At 51.6% G+C, this 22,211-nt stretch overlaps 1 protein-coding gene across 1 annotated transcript in view; it reads left to right on the top strand.

Moving 5' to 3' along the window:
* Positions 1-22,211, top strand: part of LOC121019331 (ATP-binding cassette sub-family A member 17-like) — a 76,861-nt gene that overhangs the window by 49,326 nt on the left and 5,324 nt on the right. The window contains exons 17-25 of the mRNA XM_040458683.1: positions 1,867-2,029; positions 4,050-4,353; positions 6,010-6,283; positions 6,455-6,659; positions 8,451-8,670; positions 13,682-13,840; positions 16,397-16,575; positions 17,169-17,417; positions 18,088-18,282. Of these exons, the coding sequence (XP_040314617.1) occupies positions 1,867-2,029; positions 4,050-4,353; positions 6,010-6,283; positions 6,455-6,659; positions 8,451-8,670; positions 13,682-13,840; positions 16,397-16,575; positions 17,169-17,417; positions 18,088-18,282 (1,948 nt within the window). The remainder of the gene's footprint in view (positions 1-1,866; positions 2,030-4,049; positions 4,354-6,009; positions 6,284-6,454; positions 6,660-8,450; positions 8,671-13,681; positions 13,841-16,396; positions 16,576-17,168; positions 17,418-18,087; positions 18,283-22,211) is intronic.

The following is a 22,211-nucleotide window of genomic DNA, read 5'->3' as shown; positions in this document are numbered from 1 at the left end:
ATTCTTGTCAGAACTCCACTGGTAGAGGGGCACCTGGGTGGCTAGGTCAGTTAGGTGACTGACTTTGGCTCAGGTCATGATCTCACAGTTCGTGAGTTCAAGCCCCGCGTCGGAGCCTGGAGCCCTTCGGATTCTGTGTCTCCCTCTCTCTCTCTGCCCCTCCTCTGCTCATGCTCTGTGTCTCTCTGTCTCTCAAGAATAAACGTTAAAAAATAATAATAATAAAAAAAACAACTCCACTGGGAGAGCCAGCTGTTAAGCCAGCCACATGAGGGCACCGTCTTGGGAGTGGGGCCTCCCGCCCCAGTCCAGCCTTCAGACCACTGCAGCCCAGGCCCAGAGCTCGACTGCAGCCTCCTGAGAGCCCCGGAGACAGCACCACCCTGCCGAGCCACTTCCGAACGCCTGGCCCACAGAACTGTGTGACACAGCAAGCGTTTACGGTTGTTTTAAGCTGCTAAGTTTGGGGAGAATCTTGGCCACACCGCCATTTACAGAACTCTATTGCAGGGAAAATGAGCTACAATTTACTGCACTGTTTTGTTGTGACGCACTCCCAGGAGTAGAATAACCGACCTGAAGATTATGAGTAAAAATATATTTCTCGGCTTCCGAACGGTTTGCTGCCCGCAAGGAATACCTCTTTTGGCCTAGGGCGGGGTTCAGCAAACTTCTTCCTGAAAAGCCAGAGTACACGTTTTAGGCTACTGTAGGTTTAGTGGCATAATCAAGGATATTATGTAAGTAATTAGATAGCCATCTAGCATGTAACCATTTAAAAACGTAAAATCCTTTCTGAGCTCAGTGCCAAACAAAAATAAGACCTCAGGCTACAGTGCTACATGTCATACTTGGGTTTATGAGTCTTGCTCATAAAGTAGATATTAAGGGACATTTCATTTTTGTTTTAATTTGCATATGGCATCTTTATAGGAAAATAATGAAATCTATTCATCCTAACGTTGCCTCAGTTCTTTGGAAAAGCCATTGGTCAGTTAATTCAATATTTACTCAGGACCTATTTAAGAACTTTCTGTGGGCTCCTGGGGGGCTCAGTTGGTTAAGCATCCGAGTACGGCTCTGGTCATGATCTCACCGTTTGTGAGTTCAAGCCCCATGTTGGGTTCTGGGCTGACAGCTCAGAGCCTGGAGCCTGCTTCAGATTCTGTGTCTCCCTCTCTCTCTCTGCCCCTCCCCGGCTTGCACTCTGTCTCTCTCTCTGTCTCTCTCTCTCTCTCAAAAATAAATAAATATTTTTTAAAAATTAAAAAAAAACCTTTCTAGTCAAAATATGCTTGCTAGCAGTATATCATCTGGGTGCAGCTCCTTTTTCCTCAATATTCTTTAATTAATTAATTAATTAATTAATTAATTAATTATTTTAGAGAGTGAGCACGCACTAGCAGGGGAGGGACAGAGGAAGGAGGGAGGAAGGGGGAGAGAGAGAGAGAGAGAGAGACAGAGAATCCCAAGCAGGCTACACACTGTCAGCTCAGAGCCTCGATGCGGGGCTCAAACCCATGAAACTGCGAGATCATGACCTGAGCCAAAATGAAGAGTCAGACGTTCAACCAACTGAGCCACCCAGGTGCCCCAAGAGAGAGAGTATCTCAAGCAGGCCCCACACACGCTCAGCATGGAGCCTGATGCAGGGCTCGATCCCACAACCCTGGGATCATGAGCTGAGCTGAAATCAAGAGCTGGAGGCTCAAGCAATTGAGCACCCAGGCGCCCCTGCCCTCATTATTCTTGTCCTAACTTCTTTCTTTTCTTTCAAATTTTACATGACGTTGTCTCTTTAAATCCAAACAAAATGAAGCGAGATGTGATTTTGCAAATTTGCGTTTCTGTTTCCGTTTGGCTTAGGGTGAACAAGCTGACAGATTCCAGCACAGAAATCCAAACCCTCAAGATTCCCTCCATTCAGTCTCACCACCTGATCGGCGGGGTTCCTGTCAACAGAATCAAACGTATTCACTCAAGGATCTTCTCCATACCGTCCGGCCTGCCAATCCATCACAACACTGGGGTGAGCAAATATCTCACATGCATGCCAGGGGGCAGATTTGGGGTTAACTCTTAGAATCATCCTGTTCTTTGGTCAAGAAGTCCAGGTCACCCACCCTTTGCCAGGGGCTTGAGGAGAAATGTGTAGATCTTAGGCACAAAAGAGGCCCAGCCAGGTTCCCACAAGGCCATGCTCTCAGCTCTAGTTCAGAGACGATGCACTATTGTTTCCTGGCCACGATTAACTCAGTGGAAGAAAGTACCAGAAAAGGACACAGTAAAAGGTCTTGGCCCTTCCTCTTACCAAAAAGAAGAAAGAATAAAAGCACTGAATCTACCGGCCAAAAAAAGCATATTTAATCTTCCCGTTTTCATATTTCACTGTGAAACAGATCACATATCACACCTGCAGTTGAAGACATATCTATTTTAGTGTTTTATTTTATTATTTTTGAGGGAGGGAGAGGTGGAGGGAAGGGCATAGGGGGGTGTGAGGGCAGAGGATCCGAAGCAGGCTCTGTGCTGAGATCAGAGAGCCCGACACGGGGCTCAAACTCACCAACTATGAGATCATGACCTGAGCTAAAGTCAGATACTTAACCAACCGAGTCACCCAGGCGCCCCACGATTTTTTTAAAACATCCTTACGAACTATATGGATAACCTGTAATGTTCTTTTGTTATCGAAAAAAAAAAAAAGGATATTGATACGCACCTTACAAAATGGTCTCGATTTCGCCACCTACAAGGTATGACTAAAATAGTGAGACTCGGGGCGCCTGGGTGGCGCAGTCGGTTAAGTGTCCGACTTCAGCCAGGTCACGATCTCGCGGTCCGTGAGTTCGAGCCCCGCGTTGGGCTCTGGGCTGATGGCTCAGAGCCTGGAGCCTGTTTCCGATTCTGTGTCTTCCTCTCTCTCTGCCCCTCCCCTGTTCATGCTCTGTCTCTCTCTGTCCCAAAAATAAATAAACGTTGAAAAAAAAATTTTTTTTTAAAATAGTGAGACTGGTTTTCATGGGTTAGGGAAGAGATTGACTGCACTGTTCCACAATCTTGAATCATGTATAAAAGGGGCCTCTGAGTTGGAAAGGGTCTCAGGGCCATGTAGGCCAGCTGCCTGTCCTGTCCAGGAGGCTCCTCTCCAGCCCCCAGCAAGAGGTTAATCTGGGCTCCGCTGGGCCAAGCTTTGCTTCTGGAAACCTCCCAGGAGGTAATTCTCAGGGCACAACCTCGAACAAGTTGAGAGTAGCATCTTTTGACGAATGCTTTGGGTGGACGTGGCCTTCGTGTCCAAGGCGGGAGATTTCAGAGATGCTTGGTAGACTCTCCAGGATTTGTCGGTATTTGGGGCCAGAAACTTAAGAATGCCTGACTCAAACCTGACCACCAAGCCCACAAAGGCTCTGGGTGGATGAGTCACGCACAACGAACACCGGCCCTGAGGCTCGAGGGCCCCGTCTGCCCCAGCTCCCGCAGCACCAGCGAGAAGCCGAGCGCGAGCTCATGGCGCTGACCTCCGGAGCCTCCCACCCCAGGCCCAACTTTATGTCTTCGACCTCAGTGCACATGACCGCATCCTTTACACTGACTGCCCGTGCCACAAGGGCCACACTGTGCACGGGTCCTGCATATTTACCTGCGGGATATGTTACTAAAAGTGGAATTTCTAGCCTAAAGACTACATGCGTATTAGATTGTATTCATCCAGGTCATCTGTTTTCTACAAAAGTTGTGCCAAATGAAGACCTCAGCACTGGCATTCCACATCCTCACCAACTTAAAGTTTCTGATAATGTGGCGGGTTGAAAAAAAAAATTGTATCATGCTACATCTGCTATCTGTTCAGGCTACTACTCTTCCAGAGCTTTCCAATCTGTGACTTCCTTTTCTGCCATTAAATGTGAATCAAGTCATCAGGTCAAAGCAAATTTTGAACATCATCAAAGCATTAGACCCAATACGAGACTGCGGCCGGGGGGAGGCTAGCTCCTCTGTGTGGCCGTGTTAATGGTGTGTCCCCCCCCCCTTTTTTTTAATCGCAGTTCAGCCTCATCTGCCAACAGTTCTATGCCATGCTCCTGAAAAGGGTCCTGTACTCTTGGCGCAACTGGTTGTTGATGCTCACGGTACAGGTCCTGGTGCCCCTGCTGATCACCACCTTCAGCCTCACCATCTTCAACTTGGAAACGAACACGGGCAGCGTGCCGCTGGAACTGACCCTGAGAACGTACGGCCGAACCGTCGTCCCGTTCTATATTTCTCCCAATTCCAGGCTGGGTCCTCGGCTTTCACAGTATTTTACAGACATGCTTCTGGCGGAGGAACAGATCCCTCTGGAGACCTGGAGTAAGTCTGAGGCCCAGGAGAGCAGTGCGTGCTCTGGGGGCCGTGGTAGGGGGTGCGCCCTGAAGTCAGGTGAACAGCCAGATGTCTCAGAAGATCTCTTGGCCGCCAGATGACAGGAAAGGGAGAGGGTGCCTGGAAATGCAGCCAGGCTGTGTCTTTCTGGGGATGGCGGCATGTCCAAAACTGAAACGGACAATTATCTGCTGTTTGATGTGTCCCGAGAGGGGATTTACACTTCGATGGAGGGAGTTTGGTGACAGACATAGAGATCACTGAGCAAATGTGAAAAGGGAGGACATGAACTCAGGAGGGCAGGGGAAGATCGTATGAAAAAGGAGACCTACCATAACAGAGCACTTGATTGTGCCTTGACTTAACCAACTTTCTGATGTATTCCAGGGGAGGGGAGAGGAGGGCAGCCCTTAGGGGGTGGGGTGGGGTAAGGAACAAAGTCCCCACTTCCAGGATGGGACGTCCAGAGGTAAATGTGCTTCAGCGATCCAGAGAAACGCCAGCTGAGCGGCTGGAGAGTCTGGTTGCCTCGGGCGAGCGGGCACTGGGCACAACGAAGGGCAGGCCAGGGCCCTGCTGTTTCTCATCCCGAGTCTTGCAGGATTATCTGGTTTGAAAAGTTAGATGCACGCGTTCTCTTGGAAAGAAATAAAATGTTGAGGTGTTCACATTTTTAAATGAAGAGATCAAATGCAGAACACGGTGGAGCAAAATGGCGGGATCACAGCGCCCTACGTCTCCAAGCCTCGGTTTCTTGGTGGGGAAGACGGGGAGAAGGATAAAGCTCGCCTCCTCCCTCCCACCCAGGGGCGCACGCGGGGCCTGCGGAGTGAGCGTGCTGCCTGCGCGCGTTACTCCTGCTGCTGATGCTGTGAAGGAGGGTCCTTTTCAGCACCCACGACCCCAGAGGTCTAGGTGTGCGTATATTTCCGTGGTGCTGTGTGCCAAGAGTACCGGGAAGAACGGCGGTACCACTGGCCCATAGTGAGCTCCTTGCCCAGAGGTCCTGGAGAGGGTGACCACAGCTGCAATGTGTAGGGACCATCCCACTGTGGGATCACGGGGACACAGGTCGACCTCGGATGGGGAGAGACAGGCTGCGGAGTAAGAGCCTGAGATGTGAGCAGGGGTGGACCCCACGGCAAGCAGGGGGTAAGCGGAGAACGTTCCAAACCCGGGGCGGCGGGGGGTGGGGGGAGCACCTGTCAGCACGGGGCACGGCGGGTCCTCAGGTGTGGCCAGACCTTGAAGGCGCCAGTGGAGTTTGGATGGAGACTGGGCGCTGCGGGCCAGGTGGGCCGTGAGGGTCACTTTGTGGTTCGGGGAGGGGAGGTGCAGTGAGACCGCGTGTGTCCTTCCACGTAGACGGGAGCGACTGGAAGAAGCACGGGGCTTCTTGGGGCCACACCATCCAGGCAAAGAGTCACCTGAAAAAAAATGACTGGACGTTTTTCCTCCCCCTGCCCCCCGACGGCTTCAGTCAGTGAAAGGGACGTTTTGTGGAGGCCCGGGCGCGCGACGGAGGGGCCAGCTGCGTCCAGAGGAGCCCGCTTTCCTGGGGGGCGGGGCGGGTGGTGAGGCGCTCAGGGGGCGCGGGGCCGGGGTCCAGGGCGTGAGGCTCCGGGGCGCCCGGCTCTGTTGCAGGCTCGGTGGAGGACCTCCTCCTGGACAAGGCAGAGGAGGAGCCCGAGGGCTTTGATTTCAAATACGTCGTGGCTGCTTCCTTTGAAGACCAGGGGAACCACACGACGGTGACGGCGCTGTTCAACAACCAGGCGTACCACTCCCCTGCCGTGGCGCTGGCGCTCGTGGACAACTTCCTCTTCAAGCTGCTCTCCGGGGCCACGGCTTCCATCACGGCGTCCAACCACCCTCAACCTAAGTCGGCCCTGGAGGCCTCGGAGGACATCTTGTACAAGTGAGTGTGACCGTCCCGCCCCAGGAAAGCCTTCCCGCGCATGCCGCGTCCCCTCGGCCACCTATTCTTTCTCATCCGCTTCTCGCCGGGATTACAACCGTCACTGTGAAAGACGGCTGGTGTGAGCAGTTGTGCTCACACGGCTTCCTCTCCCCTCATGTCCTTTCGCAGCAGCCCTAAAGGACACTACCTTGTTATCAACTTGCTTTTCGGAATAGCTTTCCTGTCCAGCTCCTTTGCCATCTTGACGGTCAAAGAGAGATCCACAAAGGCCAAGCACATCCAGTTCATCAGTGGTGTTTATGTGGCCACCTTCTGGCTCTCCGCTCTGCTGTGGGACCTCATCACTTCCCTGGTCCCCAGTCTGCTGCTGCTGGTGAGGGCCGCGTGGTTCAGGGACCCTCCCCCCGCATATCCCGGCGGGAGCGGGGGCAGGGGGCTTGCCTTCGGGACCCTGCAAAGAAGTGTAGTCTGGCAGCCCACCCAGGGTGTGACTCATCACTCACTCTCGATAAAAGGTCCCAGCAGAGGGGCCTCCTCTAGGGTCTCCAATCTGCCGCATCCCCATAACTGTTGCCACGAGCTCCTAAGAGGTCATGCGTCGGGGACGTGTGTTCACAGCCCAGAAACAGTTCACCAGGGCACTGACAGGTGCAACCGGTGGATCGTGACTGCACTGTGCAGCTTGCGATCCCCTGGCACTCTGGGTGGGGTGGGTCACGTCCCCCTTTAATTGGCCTGTGCTTCATAACTGTCACGGAGCCCCTGACCTCGTGGTGCCGACTTCCAGGGGCAGGGCCAGTGTCTGCACTGTCTGATGAGTAAATACAGGGAGTACCTGAGCAGTACTGCTAACATCTTACATTTTGGTTTTTTTCCTTTTCTTTATTTTTTAAATTTACATCCAAGTTACTTAGCATATAGTGCAACAATGATTTCACGAGTAGATTCCTTAGTGCCCCTTCCCCATTTAGCCCATCCCCCCTCCCACACCCCCTCCAGCAACCCTCCGTTTGTTCTCCATATTGATGAGTCTCTTCTGTTTTGTCCCCCTCCCTGTTTTTATATTCTTTTTGTTTCCCTTCCCCTATGTTCCTCTGTTTTGTCTCTTAAAGTCCTCATAGGAGTGAAGTCCTATGATATTTGTCTTTCTCTAATTTCGCTTAGCATAATATCCTCCAGTTCCATCCACGTAGTTGCAAATGGCAAGATTCCATTCTTTTTGATTGCCGAGTAATACTTCATTGTATGTATACACCACATCTTCTTTATCCATTCATCCATCGATGGACATTTGGGCTCTTTCCATACTTCGGCTATTGTCGATAGTGCTATCAACATTGGGGTGCACGTGTCCCTTCGAAACGGCACACCTGTATCCCTTGCATAAATACCTAGTAGTGCCATTGCTAGGTCGAAGGGTAGTTCTATTTTTAATTTTTGAGGAACCTCCATACTGTTTTCCAGCGTGGCTGCACCAGCTTGCATTCCCTCCAACAATGCAAAAGAGATCCTCTGTCTCCGCACCCTCGCCACCATCTGTTGTCGCCTGAGTTGTTGACGTTAGCCATTCTGACAGGTGTGAGGTGGTATGTCATTGTGGTTTTGATTTGTATTTCCTTGATGATGAGTGATGTAGAACATTTTTTCATGCGCCGGTTGGCCATCTGGATGTCTTCTTTAGAAAAGTGTCTATTCATGTCTTACGCCCATTTCTTCACGGGATTATTTGTTTTTTGGGTGTTGAGTTTGACAAGGTCTCTATAGGTTTTAGACACTAACCCTTTATCTGATACGTCGTTTGCAAATATCTTTTCCCATTTTGTTGTTTGGCTTTTAGTTTTGCTGATTGTTTCCTTTGCACATCTTATTTTTTTAATATTTTATACATACACACGTATATTTTTTTCTTGAAAGAAAGAGGTTGAGCAAGGGAGGGGCAGAGAGAGGGAGAGACAATCCCAAGCAGGCTCCACGCTTTCAGCACAAAGCCCGATATGGGGCTCAAACTCACAAACCGTGAGATCATGACCTGAGCTGAAATCAAGTGTCAGACCCTTAATCAACTGAGCCACCCAGGCACCCCACTAACACCTTATTTTTTAAGTGGGGATCACCGTACCCTTTCTCTAATCCTTAGAATCGAACCCTCCCCCTCTTTCCCAAGGTGGTGTTTCTGTACCACGAGGAAGAAGCCTTCACACACCAGGAAAACGTCCAGGCCATCATTCTGGTGCTAATGCTCTACAGCTGGGCGAGCATCCCCTTGGTGTATCTGAGCAGCTTCTGTTTTCGCAACGAAGGGAGTGCTTTTGTCAAGCTCCTGGTCATGCTCACCTTCCTGAGCATCGGCCCATTCATTCTCATCTCAGTCATGGAGGACAAAGGTGAGGGCCGTTGTCCCTGCGTATCTCACAGGGTCTGCTTCCTCCTGTCACAGCCACAGAAGCTGTGTCCCCAGACGGGAGGCTGCTCTGAGCAGCTGTCTTGTGAAGAGTCCCAAACTGTGTCCCAATGTCCCCAGCACGTATCTCCGGGAGCGCAGATAAACACGGTGGCTATGTTCATCCAGGGGGCTGTGCTCAGCAAGAGAGAGGGAGAGAGGAGCCTTGCCCACACCTGCAGCAGGGCGGACCGGTGGGTCTCGGACCCCACTGACAGGACAGATCCCCGTGACAGAGTCAGGAGAACGGCGGCCTCTGAGTCAGGGGGAGGGTGGATTGACTAAACGGAGACGGCGGGGAACCTTCTGGAAATGCTCTGCATCTTGAGTGAGGTGTTGGTTGCGTGGGCATAAGTATTTGTTGAAATTCATCAAACTGTCCACTTAGAATCATGCATTTCATCGAAACAAATTATTCCTCAGGTTTAAAAAAAAAATTTAACGTTTAGATATTTTTGAGAGGGAGAGACAGAGTGTGAGCAGGGGGAGGGGCAGAGACAGAGGGAAACACAGAATCCGAAGCAGCTCCAGGCTCTGAGCTGTCAACACAGACATGGGGCTTGAACCCATGAACCGCGAGGTCATGACCTGAGCCGAAGTTGGACGCTTAACCGTCTGGCGCCCCAATTATTCCTCAGTTTTAAAACAGGTGGTAAGTAAATCAATAAGCCGAGGTTGGGAGAAGCCTGCTTGGTGAGTGTGTAATCAGGGTGAAAGCAGCTGGGGAATGAGCTGTCACTCACAGCGCACACCTTGACGTTGACATCTTTGCGTTTGGGCTGAATCTCTACATTGGGGTTTCTACCCCGATTCTCTGTGTCATTTGCTGTGATGGCAACTACTTCCTTTAAGGTGACTTTCTGTGGTTGTGTCTGCTTAAAAATGTGTGAACAGCTCCCTCTGTCTTCATCTTAGGGGCCTCCCTGTGTCTTAGAGGACTGGCCATGCGCGTATTTCCAGCTACCTAGAGCTTGTTTTACTGGTCTAACTGGCCGTGTTTTGCAGCACCCATTCTATTTGCAAACCACCTGTGGAGTTTCGGAAATTATTTTCATCCGAGATCAGAAAAGGGACAGCATTTTGACTTTATGATTGAAATAGAACAAAAGTGTGCTGCAGACGGAGGAAAGGGGCTAGCAAAGCATATCGTGAGGGAACCCTAAGCTCGGAGTTCTCCGCGGTAGTGTGCGCCTAGATTCACAGATCAGTCCGGACAGTCACCCTGAGCAATGCTGCCCTAAGCCTCCAGAAAGGACCTAGGGATCTGTCCCTTTCTCCTCTCCTCAGCCGCGCAGCCCCACCCCAGAAAGACAAGCAGCTCTAAGTCACTGAGGGGCCCTGATGGGGACAGAGCTTTCACCGAGAGTGACCAGGACGGGGTGCAGGGATCTCTGGACATTCTCTCTGGATCCCTCGACCTTTCTGGGATCCATTTCTTCTCAGATTGCTTCCTGCCATGTCTTCTCTCCCCTCCTACACAGCAACAAGGACCGAGACCATTCTGCCGCTTAGCGGGAGGCACCCTCCAACTTAAAAGTCATCGGGGAAGGAGGCTGGGACAGGACAAGAGCTCCACTTCTGGTCTGGGGGAAAGAACGCCCATCCCTACCCCTGAGAAGGGACACCATTAGAGAGACCAGACCCTGGCCACCATACACCCGCCCTGGGGGCTCCTGCTGTCACCACGGCAGTCCACACAGACAAGAGTATAAAGCTAAATCTGAGCTCCCTGTCCTGAGACTCTACTTGAATGACAGCAAAGGAAATGAAAGTGTATGAATTTGTGCTGAAGCAGCAACCAAAGGACATTTGGAGGGAAAATGGCTGAAAGGACCTAACTGAGCACCGCAGAAGCCCGGAGAAGCCTGGGAGTAAAGGTACCGCAGAGAATGGTCTGTGGCACCTCCACTGTCCCTGCTCCCATATCCCCAGCGGGAAGCACAGGACACACAGTCACCCCGGAAGGCGGAGACCCGCGTCTTGACAAACTGAACCTGCTTGCCAAAGAGACCTACACATTCAGACTGGTCCCTGCCTGGTTGCCCAGAATGTCGCCCAGCCCCCAGGTACAAAGCTAGCAACTCGCCTCCCGGCACCTCTGGTTTCTGTGGACAGATAGGCAGGGGCCGCCGAACACTTGAGGATGGCAGCCACAGAAAAGACGGAGACCAAAAATGAAATACAGGGGCAGGGAAATGCAGGAAACAAATCAACCATTTCGGAAAAGACTGCATCTATTAAACAGCAGACTTCCAGGGCACCTGGGTGGCTCAGTGGGTTAAGCGTCTGACTCAGCTCAGGTCATGATTTTGCCGCTTGTGAATTCAAGCCCCGTGTCGGGCTCAGTGCTGACAGCTCGGAGCCTGGAGCCTGCTTCGGATCCTGTGTCTCCCTCTCTCTCTGCCCCTCCCCCACTCGCTCGTGCGCGTGGGCGCACACTCTCTCACTCTCTCTCGCTCTCTCAGAAATAATTAAACATTTAAAAAAAACCAGCAGATTTCCATGAGGAAGAAAAACTCTGAGGGCAGGAAAGAACTGATTGCCCACATAAACATATAGCAGAAGGGTTGGAAGACGGTCTTTCGACCTCCCAGAAAGTAGAGCAAAAAGACAGGAGGAAAACCAGGAAGGTGCGAGCGAAGGCAGGTGCCGTGAGAGAGTCCAGGAGATGGCAGGCTGCGAATGGAGAAGCGTTCCACAACGAGAGGGTGGCTTAAGGAACTCACTAAAGAAATAAGCAAGAAGATTTCCCAGAGTTGGAAACAAACCAAGCTCGACTGAAGGGATCCATCAAACATCCAAAACTGAAGAAGGAAAGAGCACCCACGCCTTAAATCCAGATGCCTCCTAGCGGACAAGTTCTAAGCTCCATTCACCGGTCTCAACCAAGCAGAAGGACAGAATCAAGGCACGTTCAGACACAGCCGGGAGAAACGTGACCCACTGCGTCTCGTTCTTGGAAAGCTAGCGGAAAGATACAGGCCAGCAAGGTGAGAGGGCAAAGCAGGACAGAAGGTACAGGACACGGAAAGGAGTGGGTCCAGCCCCAGAGTGCAGCGGAGAAGAGTCGCCTTCGGGTGGGGGGCAAGATACGGAGGATGGTTCGCGACCACGTGCTTGGGCTTTAAGCAGCTTTGGGGTAGGATCCAGAAAGAAGAAAGGGAAGTAAGCAGGAGCCATGAAAATCTGCTTCTTCAGTTGGACGCATTGCTTGTGGATGTTTTCTCCGATTCTGGTTAGGGTGAGCTGGGGGGAAGGGGGTGTCCCCGCTCAGCTTCCAACCACGCCCCGCTCAGGGCCCGGAGACACGGCCAGGCTGTTGGTTCCTAGGCCGCTCGCAAACCTTGTGTGTGTAGTGGCTAAGCCTTCCCATCGACCCCACCCACGACCCCACCCACGCGGGGGGGCCGCAAGGCCGGGGTTCGGGCAGCTATCCCCTCCGCCTCCCCCTCAGCCTCCAGGCTAGATTTCCAAATTTAAAATTCTAAAGAGAGAAAGTTAGGAGGCCATGGTCCTCTGCGCTTCCCTCCCAGTCACTCTGCCACCTTCCTAGCTGTCCTGCCAGGTTACCATCTCAGGTGCAGCTCAAGCCTGGTCACCGGAGCCATAACCCCTGGGCCTCGGGTACCCACACCTTGGCGAGCACAGAAGGGTGGCCCTAAACTCTGCTTCCTGCCCCTTGTGTGGGCCATGTCTCAGCGGCCAGCACACATTGGTTGAGACGCCTCGTATCCAAGTTCAACTCATCATGCACCCCAGTGGCCGCCCCCCACCCCCGGCAAGAATTTCACGGATTGATACCCAAAAGCGGTAAGGCTCTAAACACAAGTCCTGAGAGTATAGTTTCTTTCCTCTCGTATAATTGGCTCAGCCTCTCCCCAGGCCATCTGCAAGTCACGTGTCCCTGGGCTCCCCCGAATTCCTCGTGGGTCTGGAGCCACAAAGTGTGACATGAGAGCCCCAACCCCCGCCCCTCGGTTCCTCCTTTCTGTCGGTGACACTGTGCTGGGGCTGCACGTTGCGGGGCGAGGTGGGGCGGGGACCGGGGGGATGGTGGCGGGACTCAGGGGCGTGTGTGAACTATCAACACGGTCCAGTACCGGACCATGCCTCGTGCATGCACCACACATCCGTCCTCTTGTAATAAGCTTAGGTGTAGAATATTGCTTTTACGGAACACGTTTGTTTATTTGTTGTAAATAAACATTTAATATTTTTTAAATGTAGCTCAATTTCTTTACAACCTTGTTCGGTATTCCGTTTTTTTAACGTAACACAAATCTAAAAATTGGTTTCTCTTAACCTCTAAGGGGCCCCAGTTTCTGCATATTTACTTCACAACCAGCCAATTGGCTCACCTTGCCTTCATTTCTTACTCTGGTTGATTCTTGTGGCCTTTCCAGGTACGTGGTGACGTACAGCATCGCAAATGATGGTTTTGTCTCCACCAACTATATAGGCGGGTCCCGAGTCTCGTTATCCGTTTGTACCATGACGTTCAGACAACCTCACAGCGGGCCCACCAGACCCTGCGGTCAGGCCCCAGCTCCCCTGTAAACCGTGTCTCCCTCCGGCCTCTAAACTCACCCCTTCCACAGATGCGTTTCACGAGGCAGCTGAGCTCTTGCTGGGTTTCCCAAAAATCACACCAAGCATTTTGGCACACGTCTGCAGGAACAGATGGAGTGGGGGTGAAACGCAGGCTCAAGAAGCATTGCAGAAGACAAATGTTCACAACGTGGGGGCTGAGTGACCGCAGAGGGGGAACCAGGTCTCTGGTCTGGGGCCAGGCATGACAGCGCGGTGAGAGATAACAGATATAGATACAGATAACAGATACAGACATCAGATCCTTGGTGTAGATAGACAGGCAGCTAGCTCGGAGAGACGTGTGCTAGGGGACATGCCCTCTTCCTTGCTGCGAGGAGAGTTACTATTTTCTGTCACCCTCACAGACCAAGGCCGCACCAGGGTCTCGGAGTCGTTGGATCATGCCTTCCTAACGCTCCCCGGCCACTGCCTGGGAATGGCTCTCTTCAACTTATACTACAACTACGGACTCCAGAAGTTATGCGAAACCAGGAACCTGAGCCAGTCTGAGTGTAATAAATTTTGTGAGTATCGCAGATGGAGATCCGCCCTCCTACAGGATACAAGTCAACGGGTCTGGGCATATTCACAAGGCTGTACAAGGAACACCACGATCCCAGTTCAAGAACATTTCCATCTGACCAAAAAGAAACGCCCTCCATTCACACTCCTTCCCCATTCCCTTCTCCCCATAGCCCCTGGCAGCCACAAAATCTACTTTCTGTCTCTGTGGATCTGCCTCTTGTGGACATTTCATATAAATGGAATCACAGAGTACGTGGTCCTTTATGTGTGCCTCCTTCCACTCGGAGTAATGTTTGCAAGGTTCACGTCCGTTGTAGCAGGTATTAGTCCCTTGTTCCCTTTTTGTGGCTGAATACTATCCCATTGTGTGAAGGGACCACGATTCGTTCGTGTATTCATCCAGTGATGGACATGTGGGCTGTTTCCACTTTTTGGCAGTTATGAATAGTGCTGCCGCGAACATCCACGTTCCAGCTTTCGCGTGGACGTGTTTTCAGTTCCCTGGAGTCCATACCTACGAGCGAATATGTGGCTTAGCTCTTTGAGGAGCCACCAAACTGCTTTCCGTGGTGGCTGAGCCCATTTTACATTTTTGCCAGCGATATAAGACGGGTCCAATTTGTCCACATGCTCTCCAACACCTTGCAAAATTATCTATTTTTTTCAATTGTGGCAAAATGTATATAAAGTTCACCATTTTGTCCGTTTGTGAGCATAAGTTCAGCGGCATGAAGCACAGTCACACTGTTGAGCAGCAATTGCTACCGTCCGTCTCCAGAACTTTTTAAGTTTCATTTATTTATTTTGAGAGAGAGAGAGAGAGAGAGTCCCAAGCAGACCCTGCTCTGTCATTGCAGAGCCCAACACGGGGCTCTAACTCACAAACGAAGAGATCATGAGCTGAGCTGAAATCAAGAGTCGGACGCTCAGCCCGCTGAGCCGCCCAGGCGCCCCTGTCTCTTTTTTCACCCTGCACAACCGAAACTCTGTCCCCATGAAATTCTGATGCCCCCTCCTGCGGCCACCATTTCACTTTCTAACTCTGTGAATTCAACTACCCTAGGTACCTCCTATGAAACGGCTTAATTTCTTACTTCCTTTCATGTGTATTCTAGAGCTATCTTCTTTGTGGTCACCACCCACCCTTCAGTTCTGACGTTGCATTTTGAGTTTGCGCGAGCTTAACTTCCATAACACAAAAACTGCTCCTATACCACCCGTACCCACTCCCTTTCAGTGACTGTGTGTTGTGTATCCAGAATCATGGAGTGGTCATTGTTTTTATGCAGTTTCTTCAGTGGTGTAGAAAACCACAAGCGGGGTTACAAAGCCGACTTGCAATAATGCTGGTTCTTATCACTGTCCCTGTGTTTACCATCGCCAGACATCTTTATTATTTTGATCTCTGCATCCTGATACGGCCGATGTCCCTTACGCATTATTAAATGAAACTAGTGAGTTGGAGAAAATAATGCATGGTATCACTCCATTTATATTGTAAAAGATCGTATCTCGAAAGGGTAGAAGGATTAAACAAAACTATCACAACAGTTTGGGTGAGCGGAGAAGTAACTTTATTCTCTCCCTCGTCCGTGTTCCTTTTCCCCCGGGTGTATTTACAGCATAATTTTAAAATACACATATTTAGGGGCTCCTGGGTGGCTCAGTCGGTTAAGTGTCCGACTTCGGCTCAGGTCATGATCTCACAGTCCATAAGTTCGAGCCCCACACAGGGCTCTGTGCTGACAACTCAGAGCCTGGAGCCCACTTCGGATTCTGTGTCTCCCTCTCTCTGACCCTCCCCCGTTCATGCTGTCTCTCTGTCTCAAGAATAAACATTAAAAAAAAAATTTTTTAATAAAATACACATATTTAAAAGAAAAATCTTAAAGCAGATCAGATTAAAAAGAGGGGAATAGAGGGGGCACCTAGGTGGCTCAGTTGGTTAAGCATCAGACTTCAGTTCAGGTCATGATCTTGTGGTTCGTGAGTTCGAGCCCTATGTCGGGTTCTGGGCTGACAGCTCAGAGCCTGGAGCCTGCTTCGGGTTCTGTGTCTCCCTCTCCCTCTGCCCCTCTCCTGCTCACGATCTCTCTCTCTCTCTCTCTCTCTCTCTCTCTCTCTCTCTCTCTCTCTCAAAAATAAATAAACATTTAAAAAATTAAAAAGAAAATATTTTCTAAGAATTAAAACAAAAAAGAGGGGAATAGAGGCTCTCAAATGTTTTTACGTGACTGGTTGTTTGAAGCTGTAGGGGACTGAAGACAGATCAAAGAACCAAACGCAGAAATATCTTGCATTTCAAACAGCTGTCACGTGGACAGGGCGAGGTCCTTGATTTTACTGCATTATTTGCACAGATGATGGGTTGTCGCAAGAAAAGCAAAGTGTAGTTCATGTTTACCATCTGCCGGGATGTGGTGACAGCACTGGTGACGCACATGTGGCATTCCAATGGTACTTGCTCTGGTAGAAATTTGCCCACTATAGGTAGAAGGTGAGGAAAAGCCGGGAAACCACCCAAAGTTTGGTAACACCTGCTTTTTCCCCGTTAGTAGAGGGATACACGGTCCAGGAGAGCGTCTACGCCTGGGAGTCCCTCGGGATGGGGAAGTACTTGGCAGCCCTTGCCATCTTGGGGTCTGTGTACCTCATCCTGCTTTTCCTCATTGAAACCAATGTCTTGTGGGAATTGAAAGCCAGGTTTTCTGACCTCAACGGGAAGCAAGAATCGGTGAGTGGGTCAGAGAGTGACTCTCAAAGCACGGGTGAACGGGCTGGCTCACGGCCTCCTGTTTGTGGTCGGGAGTGGCCTTGACTCTCAGCATCTGACGAGAGACGGTAATCCACCCCCAGGGCAGAGGGGGTGACAGCCAGTGCCGGGGACCCCGTGGCTCTGGAGGGACAGGGAGGGGGGAGGGATGGCTTGGCTCCTGTGACGCTGGTCAGCCGAGAAGAAGCAAAACCAGTCCCCTTTCCGGAACGCCTCTTCCCCACGTTCCTCCAGGAGCCTGATAGGAGAAAGGTCTGTTCTGTCAGCTCTTGGTCTGAGAATCTTCCAGAGGCAAAAGTCCCACAAGGACTTCAGAAACTCTAGAAAATGGACTTGTGCCTTCACATCCCCAGGCTTCAAGTCTTTGAATTTTTCCCAAAAGGAAAAGCCACGTGGAATTTCCACATCCACCATACCCTGGCCACACGGCTGTGAGCTCGGTCCGGAACACCCACATTGGCCCCGGGGGAAGGGGCGGTGGGGTGTGCGTGAGGCCTCCGCCTCCCGCCCTCGCAAAAGCGCTCACCCTTCCCACCCTTGTCTGGGGAAAGCAGGTAACGTTGCAGAAGGTAACATCCGTGCCCAGAGACCAAGATGTGCAAGAGGAGGCAAAAATGGTCCAGACTTCTTTGAAAAAGCTGCGTGAGGAAAACCCACTTGTTCTTAAAGACGTGTCAAAGGTAACATCAGACGTGCCCCAAAGGCAAAGAATCCCAAAGGCAAGACCATTCTTCGGGTGGCCCTTTGATAAGGAAGCTGCTGCCTGGGCGGGGGAGGGGCCCTGTCTGCTAGCTCCAGCCACCAAGGACTGAGACAGACTGGCAGGGGCGCGTCCTCTGTGAATGAACCGCATCCGAGTTTGTTTGCACCCAGGGTGCCCAAAGACAGGCGTTAGCACCTCAGCCCTCCATCGCATCTTTGGGGGTCCCCTGCAGGACAGGAGGGCCTAGCGTGGGACGGCACCGGAGCCCCAAACCCCAGGAAGCCTCAAGGTTGGACAGGACTGGCTGACCCTCTCCAGGATCTAGAAGGCAGTTTGCAGGGGAGCCCGTGTTGGGGGAAGTGTCAGACAGCTCAGAGCAAACCTGGTTAGTCTGCCCCAGAGCTCCAGCCAGAATTTTACCAAGAGACCCTTCAAACATCCAGGAACCTTGTAGCTTTGTAGTCACCGGTGGCCAAAACAAACCAACAAACCAACAACACAGGCGACATCGAAGGGGTTATGCTTTAAGGACAGAAGGGAAGAGGCTTATCCTGGAGAACTAGGCTCTCCGGGTTCGCAGGGGAAAAAGGAGAGTAGACTTCCCTCACCCTGCCAGGAGGGAAGGCAAGGCCAAGCCTGGCACACACCGGCCCCTGGGCCCGGAGGGCAGCCGGGACCTGCCCCAGAATGGAGGTGACAAGCACAGGGGAGGCTCCGGGCTGCTGATCCCCGGACTCCTTACCGAGTGCCTTCTGTCTTGGGCACATCAGGTCTACGGCAGGAAGGTGCCCCTGCTGGCCGTGAACAAGGTGTCCTTCGCTGTCCAGGCAGAGGAGTGCTTTGGCCTTCTTGGTGTCAACGGAGCTGGGAAAACGTCCATCTTCAAAATGCTGACCGGGGAAGAGCCCATCACCTCTGGGGACGCCTTTATCAGGGGCCTCAGCATCAGCTCTCACCTCAGGAAGGTAGGGTGTGACCGGGACGGGGTAGCTGTGTCGGAGGAGGGGCCGCGAAAGTGCACCTGGGGGTGTGACGCAGGGGTGCACCTGGTCTCAGAAGACCCCCGTGGATCAGGTGTATACGTGCCTCCCAGCCCCACGGCCCCCCTTAGACCTCTTCTCTGAGCTCCCTATCTCTGGTGTCGACTGCTCACAGCCCTCCACATCCCTCCCAAACGGCCCCGCGTCCACCCAGCCTCCCGGCCGCTCCCCTGCACACACCAAGGCCACTCCAGACTTGCGGCCGCTCCCCTGCGCGTGTGAGGCCACTCCAACCTCCCGGCTGGCCTTTCCTGCCTTTTGCGGGGCATCGCATAATGCGGACTGTCCCCCCTGAGAGCTGCAGCCTTCCCCTCTCCTCTGGCTCTTCCCACCATGACCCTTCTTTCCCAGACTCCTCAGGGCTGCAACACCAGCCCTCTGTACTTCTTGCTCCATACTCGCCGCCCCTGCCTGACTTGGTCGTTACCCCACCCCCACCCCCACCCCCGTCTTCGGCCTCCCCCGTAGCCACCACAGCCCTGTGCATCAGACCTGCAACGCACGCCTCCTAGCCGGCCTTACTCAGACGTCTCCCAGTTTAAACCCAAACTTACATGATGAGCCCCTCGAACCCGATCCTCTTCTCAGAGTCCCCACCTCAACTACCAGCACCAATTCAACAATGGCCTGGACGTGCTAACAACTGTGCTGGGCCCAGGACTCTCAGTGGCCAGGAGCTCTGGTCACGACAGTGAGTCCCCACCATGCAGGGAGCGGAGAGGAACACGGCAGTAGCTGGCGGTGGAAGGCGGAGGAAGAGACCAACCGGCGGCAGCATAGTTGAACCTGCACTCCACAGCACCAGCCACCGTGTCACCGGGAAGTTCTTCCAATCAGCTGCAGTGTCCGTGACCAAGACCGTGTTCAGAGAGAGAGCAGAAGTGCCCACACAGGCGCGTTCAAGAGCGTGTATTGCCCGGTACAGAGCCTGGCCAGACAACCGCAGCCAACATAAGCCTCTCACGGCTGTGAAACATTTACTGCTCATTTTATCTTTTTTTTTACCATTGTAAAAATTACGGGTCAGGCTTCTGGCAACAGCAAAGTACATATCTCTGACCGCCTTCCTGGTGATAACTAGAAAAACAGGACCAAATTCTGAAAACACCTCCAGGGGGCTGAAAAGATGGCAAAGACTGAGCTAGGAGGGAAGAGGGGAGAGGCCCAGGGAGGCAACCAGGTCCGGCCTGGACGGCTGGGAGCTGAGTGCCGCTCTTGGCGCCGAAGTGACAGGCACTGAGTTCCGGGCGAGCACATCCTTTCTTAGAGGGTGGACCCCCAAGGCTGCACCCTGCTGTAGACACGAGCTACATGTAGACAAGCTCATCCAAGGATCGCACAAAGGCCTGGCCTGGTCTCAGTCCCCGAAATGGGGCTGACGGAACCCTGAACCGCCAGTGCTCCCAGACACCTGTTGGAGGCAAATGTCCATCTTCTCTGGGAGGAAATGCTATCACTGTGGCTTCAAACGATTTCCAGAAACAGTTATCCAAAGCACTGCTTGGTGAGCAATAAAAAATAAGCAGGTCCGCGTACAAGACAAAATCCCGCCTCCGAAGGATATTACAGAGTGAAGCCTGGAGAGTCAAAGGGCAGACGCTATCCAGGAGAAGGCAAGGAACATGACACACAGTGGAGACAGCCCAAGGGACCCTCCTCCTGGGATTCACACCCTTGAGCAGCCCCTCCCGCGCTGGGCCAAGGGTGGGTCTATGCAACCAGCAACACGGTGGAGGAGAGATGGGGTGTCAGCCCCAAGACTGGCTGAGAGGAGAGCCCACAGCTTCCGTCTGGAATGCGCCCCTTCCCTCACATCCCTCAGGCTGCTGGAAGCTGACTGCCACATCATGAGGACGCTCACAGGGCCCTGTGGAGGGAACGGCCCCAGGGTCCGGAGGCCTGCCCATCGCGACCAGAGGGAGCTCAGAGGCAGATCCCCCAGGCTTCAGGTGACATAGGCCCGGCAGAGAGCCTAAAGGCCGCCTCATGAGAGACCCTGCCCAGAACCACCCAGCCAAGCTGCCCCCAGATTCACGATCTGACCTGCAGAAACCACCGAATAACTAACAAACTACAGCTACGTTTTGGAGTAATGTGTTTTACAGCCATACGTAATAATCTGATACAGAGGATGCGGTGAAAAGGTTTAATGCACGTGTAACTGAAGTCTCAGATGGAAAGGACACAAATATGAGGCAAAGTGGGACTTGAAAACTTAATGTCTATAACATTCCCAAGTTTATGAAAGACATCAAATTATAAATAAGTAAATCTCTATGAATCCTAAGCAGGAGAAATTAAAAGAAATAAATCCCTAGGAACGTGATCATAAAACTGCTGAACCACAAATACAGGAGGACCCACTTTGGAAGGAGCAACACTTAGGCCAGCAGATGACTTCTCAACAGAAACGAAAGAGGCCAAAAGACGACAGAATGTCACCCTACAAATGACACAAGTGCTAACGACGAGCCCAGAATGATACATGCAGTCAAGCCATGCTGTAAAAAGGTCAGAAGACGTTTCCAGATAAGCAAAAACTGACAGAACTGATCACCGGTGTATGCGCACCAAATAATGATAATAAATGAGAGCCACCTTTACCCAGAGGGAAAATCATCCCTGAAGGAAGCTCAAAGTCATGCAGAAAGGATTGAAGAGTGATTTAAAGAAGGGGGGGGGGGGAGAAACATATGAGTTATGATTAAACAAAGCTATAACAATAGTTTCTCGTGAGGTTTAAAATACATACAAATATTAATGGGGTGCCTGGGTGGCTCGGTCGGTTAAGTGTCCGACTTCGGCTCAGGTGATGATCTCATGGTTCGTGAGTTCGAGTCCCACATTGGGCTCTGTGCTGACAGTTCAGAGCCCGGAGCCTGTTTCAGATTCTGTCTCTGTCTCTCTCTCTCTGCTCCTCCCCGAGCACAAGAATGGGGGCCAGGAATAAGCCACAGAGGGGGACTGTAGGGAAATGAAAACAATAATGTGACCGACGATGAGAAGTGATGGAGAAAGAGGAACACAGAATACGAGAATACGTGGAACACTCAGCCCTGAAAAAGTGGGCAGATCGACATCCAAACACATCAGTAAGTATGTTAAATACAAAGGGACTGAAAGCCCCAAGGAAAACATGATCCAGGAAGATACTCAAACGATGAAACACAAAGTCGACACCCGAGCCAGAAACTCCACCCGGAGGCAGTAACCCCGGAGAAATGGAAACCTACATCCACATAAAAACCTGCAGGTGGATGTTCACAGTAGCATTTTTCACAGGAACCAAAAGGTCCATCAGTGGATCCACAGATACACAACACGTGATCCACGCGTACGATGCAACAACGTTCAGCCACGTAAAGGGATGAAATGCTGACGCGCGTGCCACAGCCTGAAAGACACGATGCTCACCGGAAGAAGCCAATTAGAAAAGGGCACATATCAGGGGCACCTGGCTGGCTCAGTCGGTGGAGCCTGTGCCTCTTAATCTCAGCGTCATGAGTTTGAGCCCCATGTTGGGGGCAGAGACTACTCAAGTTAAAAAAAAATGTTAAGGGGGCACCTGGGTGACTCAGTCTGACTTCGGCTCAGATCATGATCTCATGGTTTATGAGTTTGGGCCCCACATCGGGCTCTGTGCTGACAGCTCGGAGCCTGTTTCGGATTCTGTGTCTCCCTCTCTTCTCTGCCCCTCCCCAACTCACGCTCTGTCTTTCTCTCAAAAATAAACATAAAAACATAAAATATATATACATATTATAAAATAAATGAAATAAATAAAATAAATAAAATAAAATAAAATAAAATAAAATAAAATAAAATAAAATAAAATAAAATAAAATAAAATAAAA

Source organism: Herpailurus yagouaroundi, unplaced genomic scaffold (genome assembly GCF_014898765.1).
Source record: "Herpailurus yagouaroundi ecotype Mexico unplaced genomic scaffold, PumYag 222, whole genome shotgun sequence".
In the NCBI taxonomy this organism is placed as follows: Eukaryota; Metazoa; Chordata; class Mammalia; order Carnivora; family Felidae; genus Herpailurus; species Herpailurus yagouaroundi.
The sequence above is the reverse complement of the archived record's forward strand: the minus strand, read 5'-3'. Positions and strand labels throughout refer to the sequence as shown.